This window comes from Oncorhynchus gorbuscha, linkage group LG17, assembly GCF_021184085.1.
Source record: "Oncorhynchus gorbuscha isolate QuinsamMale2020 ecotype Even-year linkage group LG17, OgorEven_v1.0, whole genome shotgun sequence".
NCBI lineage: Eukaryota > Metazoa > Chordata > Actinopteri > Salmoniformes > Salmonidae > Oncorhynchus > Oncorhynchus gorbuscha.
Genome location: NC_060189.1, coordinates 5942048 through 5949547, shown reverse-complemented (window position 1 = coordinate 5949547; position 7500 = coordinate 5942048). Strand labels below are relative to the sequence as shown.

The following is a 7500-nucleotide window of genomic DNA, read 5'->3' as shown; positions in this document are numbered from 1 at the left end:
ATCATCAAGGACATCAACCACCCGAACCACTGCCTGTTCACCCCGCTATCATCCAGAAGGCGAGGTCAGTACAGGTGCGTGCATCAAAGCTGGGACCGAGAGACTGAAAAACAGCTTCTATCTCAAGGCCATCAGACTTTTAAACAGCCACCACTAACATTGAGTGGCTGCTGCCAACACACTGTCATTGACACTGACCCAACTCCAGCCACTTTAATAATGGGAATTGATGGGAAATGATGTAAATATATCACCAGCCACTTTAAACAATGCTACCTTATATAATGTTACTTACCCTACATTATTCATCTCATATGCATATGTATATACTGTACTCTACATCATCGACTGCATCCTTATGTAATACATGTATCACTAGCCACTTTAACTATGCCACTTTGTTTACTTTGTCTACACACTCATCTCATATGTATATACTGTACTCGATACCATCTACTGTATGCTGCTCTGTACCTTCACTCATTCATATATCCTTATGTACATATTCCTTATCCCCTTACACTGTGTATAAGACAGTAGTTTTGGAATTGTTAGTTAGATTACTTGTTGGTTATCACTGCATTGTCGGAACTAGAAGCACAAGCATTTCGCTACACTCGCATTAACATCTGCTAACCATGTGTATGTGACAAATACAATTTGATTTGATTTGATGACATCACAACACCCCACAATAATGTCACAATACCCCATAATGACAAAGTAAAAACAGACTTTTTAGACATTTTTGCAAACAATACAAAAAATAAAAAACTTTTCCATAATTTCCATAAGAATTTAGACCCTTTACTCAGTACTTTGTTAAAGCACCTTTGGCAGCGATTACAGCCTCGAGTCTTCTTGGGTATGCCCTGGCTGGGCAACTCAAAAACATTCAGAGACTTGAAGCTACTCCTGCATTGTCTTGGCTGTGTGCTTAGGGTCGTTGTCCTGTTGGAAGGTGAACCTTTGTCCAGTCTGAGGTCCTGAGTCCTCTAGAGCAGGTTTTCATAAAGGATCTCTGTACTTTGCTCTTTTCATCTTTCCCTCGATCCTGACTCGTCTCCCAGTCCCTCTCGATGATAAACATCGCTACAGCATGATGCTGCCACCACGCTTCACTGTAGTGATGGTTTTCTCCAGACATGACGCTTGGCATTCCGGCCAAAGAGTTCAATCTTGCTTTCATCAGTCCAGAGAATCTTGTTTCTCATTAGTCTGAGAGTTCTTTAGGTGCCTTTTGGCAAACTCCAAGTGGGCAGTCATGTGCCTTTTACTGAGGAGTGGCTTCCGCCTGGCCACTCAACCATAAAGGCCTGATTGGTGGAGTGCTGCAGAGATGGTTGTCCTTTTGGAAGGTTCTCCCATCTCCACGGAGGAACTCTGGAGCTCTGTCAGAGTGACCATCGGGTTGTTGGTCACCTCCCTGACCACGGTCCTTCTCCCCCGATTTCTCAGTTTGGCCTAACGGCATGCTCTAGGAAGTGTCTTGGTGATTCCAAACTTCTTCCATTTAAGAATAATGGAGGCCACTGTGTTCTTGGGGACCTTCAATGCTGCAGAAATGTTTCTGAGCTCTACAGGCAATTCCTTTAACCTCATGGCTTGGCTTTTGCTCTGACATGCACTGTCAACTGTGGGACCTTATATAGACAGGTGTGTGCCTTTACAAATTAAGTCCAATCAATTGAATTTACCACAGGTGGACTCCAATCAAGTTGTTGAAACATCTCAAGGATGACCAATGGAAACAGGATGCACCGGAGCTCAATCTAGAGTCTCAATAGCAAAAGGGTCTGAATACTTTATGTAAATAAGGTATTTATAAAAGGTATGTAAATAAGGTATTTATAAAAGGTATGTAAATAAGGTACTTATAAAAATGGCAAACAAAACAATAACAACTGTTTTCGCTTTGTCATTATGGGTTACTATTGTGTGTAGATTGATGAGGAATTGTTTTATTTCATCCATTTCAGAATAAGGCTGTAAAACGTAACAAAATGTGGATAAAGTGAAAGGGTCTGAATCCTTCCGGAAGGCACCGTGTTAATACCTTTGTAGTAGTCTTCTTCTTCTACGTAACGTGACAGCCCAAAGTCTCCCAGTTTGACACAGTCTGCAGACGCCACCAACACGTTCCTCACAGCTATGTCTCTAACCAATCACAATAGAGAAATGGTTCTATATTAACCAATCACGATAGAGAAATTGAACCATATTAACCAATTGCGATAGAGAAATTGAACTATATTAACCAATCGCGATAGAGAAATTGAACTATATTAACCAATCACGATAGAGAAATTGAACTATATTAACCAATCGCGATAGAGAAATTGAACTATATTAACCAATCGCGATAGAGAAATTGAACTATATTAACCGATAGAGAAATTGAACTATATTAACCAATCGCGATAGAGAAATTTAACAATATTAACCAATCACGATAGAGAAATTGAACTATATTGACCAATCACAATAGAGAAATTGAACTATATTGACCAATCACAATAGAGAAATTGAACTATATTGACCAATCACAATAGAGAAATTGAACTATATTGACCAATCACAATAGAGAAATTGAACTATATTGACCAATCACAATAGAGAAATTGAACTATATTGACCAATCACAATAGAGAAATTGAACTATATTGACCAATCACAATAGAGAAATTGAACTATATTGACCAATCACAATAGAGAAATTGAACTATATTGACCAATCACAATAGAGAAATTGAACTATATTGACCAATCACAATAGAGAAATTGAACTATATTGACCAATCACAATAGAGAAATTGAACTATATTGACCAATCACAATAGAGAAACTAAAACACTATCAAAAGATCCAATGCATCCGTTATCATTTCTGGGTAACAATTAAAGCGGCCAATCAGCAGTAGAAAACAATAACAAAATGCCTCCCCGCCCCTGTTTTGGTAAAAAAGCTGAGGGATGATGTGCTGGAGAAATGTAACCACTCTCAAATTCATAGACAGAACTACGTCTGCAAGGATCGACCACGATCCACGATCTGAAAATGTTCGTTTTAACCATGTTTGAGGCTATAAAGTGTTCCTTTACATTTACTTTGTTTACAAGTAAAACAAACAGAGAGGTTTGGAACTCTCTTTCTTATCAGTTTATTAACTAATTTACCGTCTGGTGATGTCATCACACAAGGCCAAAACTCCATCCCACCAAAACAGGCTGAAATTTCAGGTAGGTCTTTTCTAACAGCTCTGACACTAAAAGGACATTTTCACCATTTTCACAGAATTATTCCAACATCATAGTGTGGAAATATGTATAAAACACAGGAAATTTACACTGGGTCTTTTAACCAATCCCAATGCCGGGATTAAACCATATTAACCATATTAACCAATCCCAATGCCGGGATTAAACCATATTAACCAATCCCAATGCCGGGATTAAACCATATTAACCATAATAACCAATCCCAATGCCGGGATTAAACCATATTAACCATATTAACCAATCCCAATGCCGGGATTAAACAATATTAACCATATTAACCAATCCCAATGCCGGGATTAAACAATATTAACCATATTAACCAATCCCAATGCCGGTATTAAACCATATTAACCATATTAACCAATCCCAATGCCGGGATTAAACCATATTAACCATATTAACCAATCCCAATGCCGGGATTAAACCATATTAACCATATTAACCAATCCCAATGCCGGGATTAAACCATATTAACCATATTAACCAATCCCAATGCCGGGATTAAACCATATTAACCATATTAACCAATCCCAATGCCGGGATTAAACCATATTAACCATATTAACCAATCCCAATGCCGGATTAAACCACATTAACCATATTAACCAATCCCAATGCCGGGATTAAACCATATTAACCAATCCCAATGCCGGGATTAAACCATATTAACCATATTAACCAATCGCAATGCCGGGATTAAACCATATTAACCATATTAACCATATTAACCATATTAACCAATCCCAATGCCGGGATTAAACCATATTAACCATATTAACCAATCGCAATGCCGGGATTAAACAATATTAACCATATTAACCAATCCCAATGCCGGGATTAAACCATATTAACCATATTAACCAATCGCAATGCCAGGATTAAACCACATTAACCATATTAACCAATGATATTAACCATATCAACCAAATAACAGAGAAACATAGTCAGAAGTGAATCATTCAACCAATGAGGAAGCAGACTTTGAGGGCTGACTGCAGAAGTGAATCATTCAACCAATGAGGAAGCAGACTTTGAGGGCTGACTGCAGAAGTGAATCATTCAACCAATGAGGAAGCAGACTTTGAGGGCTGACTGCAGAAGTGAATCATTCAACCCATGAGGAAGCAGACTTTGAGGGCTGACTGCAGAAGTGAATCATTCAACCCATGAGGAAGCAGACTTTGAGGGCTGACTGCAGAAATGAATCATTCAACCAATGAGGAAGCAGACTTTGAGGGCTGACTGCAGAAGTGATATGATGCTATGGGGTTGATGAAACAGGTGTTCACTTCCTCTCTGGGTTTAAAAAGGAGAAATCTGCAGTTCAAACAACAACAAAGCAGGCACCCTGCCAGTGTTTTGGTAAACAGCTGAGAGGTTGGGTTCTAGTGGAGCCGTAGAACTAAGATCGTGAGGCATTTAGAAGTTATTTGTTTTAAAATGGTGGTTTGCCCCTTTAATAAACTACTTCCTGTAAACAACACGAGGTTCAGGAAAGCAGGGACGTGAATGGAGCTTGTTACCTGTGTACCATGTTCAGCCCCTCCAGGTACGCCAGGGCTTTACAGATCTGGAGACTATACAGGACCAGAGTCACACTGGTCAGAGACCTCTGCTGCTCCACAAGGTAGGTGCCCAACTATATATATACACACACACACAGACACACAGACACACACACACAGACACACAGACACACAGACACACAGACACACAGACACACACACACAGACACACAGACACACAGACACACAGACACAGACACACAGACACACAGACACACAGACACACACACACACACACACACACACACACACACACACACACACACACACACACACACACACACACACACACACACACACACACACACACACACACACACACACACACACACACAGACACGGAGAGAGATACAGACAGACAGACAGACACAGAGAGAGAGAAAGAGATGTGGATTCTCTCTATACATTATCCTGCTCTACTCCTTGTTGTGATGCATTCTGAGCCAGTGAGTGACTTCATATTTATGAGGCAGACTGGTGACATCACAAAAAACCTCTGACCCCTCGTGCCCTGAACTGGTCCCCGGAACCCTCACCTCTCCGTACTCGTACAGCTCCATGACGATCCACACAGGGTCCACCTCAATGACCCCGATCAGACGTACAATGTGAGGATGATCTAGAGTCTTCATCAACACTGACACAGAGAGAGAGATACAGACAGAGAGAGAGAGATACAGACAGAGAGAGAGAGATACAGACAGAGAGAAAGAGATACAGACAGAGAGAGAGAGATACAGAAAGAGAGAGAGAGATACAGAAAGAGAGAGAGAGAAAGAGTTTTGAGTTTTAAATCATCTTTATTGGGTCTGGGAACCTACAACACTATAAACACTCATACAAAACCCTAGTTACATATCAATTAAAAACACAACTCCAATTCCTCCTCCACAGTAACTAAACACAACAGCCTCTGAATACCCCATATACTCATCAACAGATCAATATTGTTAACCAGTTTGTAATAGGCAAACTCAACCCTCAGTCTCGCTGCCAACATCCCCTCCAGCATTCCCACCACATCCACAGACCCCTGTCGCCGAATAAAACATTTTTGGGTCTTCCATATTGCTAATTTGGCTGCCCATGACACAAAATTAGGCAAAGTAACTACACCCCTTCGACTATACCAGTACTTTAGCCCAAATATAAACAGTTGGGAAGAGAAAACCTCTCCCAGAGCTGAGAACCAATTAGTGATCAGGTCTTCTAGAACCGTCACTGTACAACAGTCTCTGGGCGGCTAGAAGCCGGAAAGCCTTGATCCTGGAAGACATGTCCCCCAGACCTTGTCCAGCCTCGTGCAGAGGCAGCTACAGTGCTGCAGCTTTAATCCAGTGTTGTCCAGACCAGAAGAAATTGACAAGGGTCCTCTGAAGCTCTTGTATCATTAGTCTGTGCCACAGGGTAGAGCAGCAAGATTATTGGCTACCAGTACCCTTCCCCTATAAGACAGCTGGGGTAGCACCCATTTCCACCTTGACAGGCACACACTTTCTCCACTACACCCTCCCAGTTATTTTTCTGAAATACATCGGAGCAAAGTCTTCATCCCATCTCAGCCCCACTGAAGCACCCCTGGTTACCGTGGAGCGGACCCCATCTGAAGCAGACCTGCCCACAGCGATTGACTCTTTTCCCAATTGACTCTAGTTGAGGAGACCCAATCATACACCTTTAAAGCTTTTGAGAACCTTAACATCCTCACCCCCTGTAATAAAACTATCACGTCATCTGCATACGCAGACAGTGCTATCATGGGACCCTTCATTACACCTGGCACAAAGAAAACAGTAAGCTTCGCTCTTAAAAAACAAAGCATTGGTTCAATCGCCAGACTACACAACTGCCCTGAAATTGGGCATCCCTGCCTGATGCCCCTTTGGACAGGGATGGGGAAGCTCAAACCACCCCCCACCTTCACCATACACGAGGCCCCAGCATACAGTAAACTCATCCAAGACAGAAAATCATCCCCAAACCCAAAGGCTTTCAATGTTTTAAACAAGTACTGGTGGTCCACACGGTCAAAAGCCTTCTCCTGATCCAACGAAAGTAAACCCACATTTACATCAGACAGTTTACAAATGTCTAAAACATCTCTTATCAGAAACAAGTTGTCAACAATAGAGTGGTCAGGTCCACAGTCAGACTGGTCCTTGTGGACCAGAAGCCCCAGATACTCTATAAACCTCTTTGAGAGACATTTAGATATAATTGTATATTCTGCACAAAGTAACGCAACAGGTCGGCAATTTTTTATAGGAGCCAAATCCCTCTTTATAGGAGCCAAATCCTCCTTTATAGGAGTCATATCCCTCTTTATAGGAGCCAAATCCCCCTTTATAGGAGACGAATCCCCCTTTATAGGAGCCAAATCCCCCTTTATAGGAGCCAAATCCCTCTTTATAGGAGCCAAATCCCTCTTTATAGGAGCCAAATCCCTCTTTATAGGAGACAAATCCCTCTTTATAGGAGACAAATCCCTCTTTATAGGAGCCAAATCCCCCTTTATAGGAGACAAATTCCCCTTTATAGGAGCCATATCCCTCTTTATAGGAGCCAAATCCCTCTTTATAGGAGCCATATCCCTCTTTATAGGAGCCATATCCCTCTTTATAGGAGCCAAATCCCTCTTTATAGGAGCCATATCCCCC

General features: G+C 41.4%; 1 protein-coding gene across 4 annotated transcripts in view; it reads right to left on the bottom strand.

The window, feature by feature from the left end:
• The window catches only part of ptk2ba (protein tyrosine kinase 2 beta, a), a 59993-nt gene that overhangs the window by 18251 nt on the left and 34242 nt on the right, over positions 1-7500 (bottom strand). For all 4 annotated transcript variants that reach the window (XM_046308797.1, XM_046308798.1, XM_046308799.1 and 1 more), the window contains exons 17-19: positions 5380-5480; positions 4802-4917; positions 2057-2157 (exon numbers count right to left, since the gene is read on the bottom strand). In XM_046308797.1, the coding sequence (XP_046164753.1) occupies positions 2057-2157; positions 4802-4917; positions 5380-5480 (318 nt within the window). The remainder of the gene's footprint in view (positions 1-2056; positions 2158-4801; positions 4918-5379; positions 5481-7500) is intronic.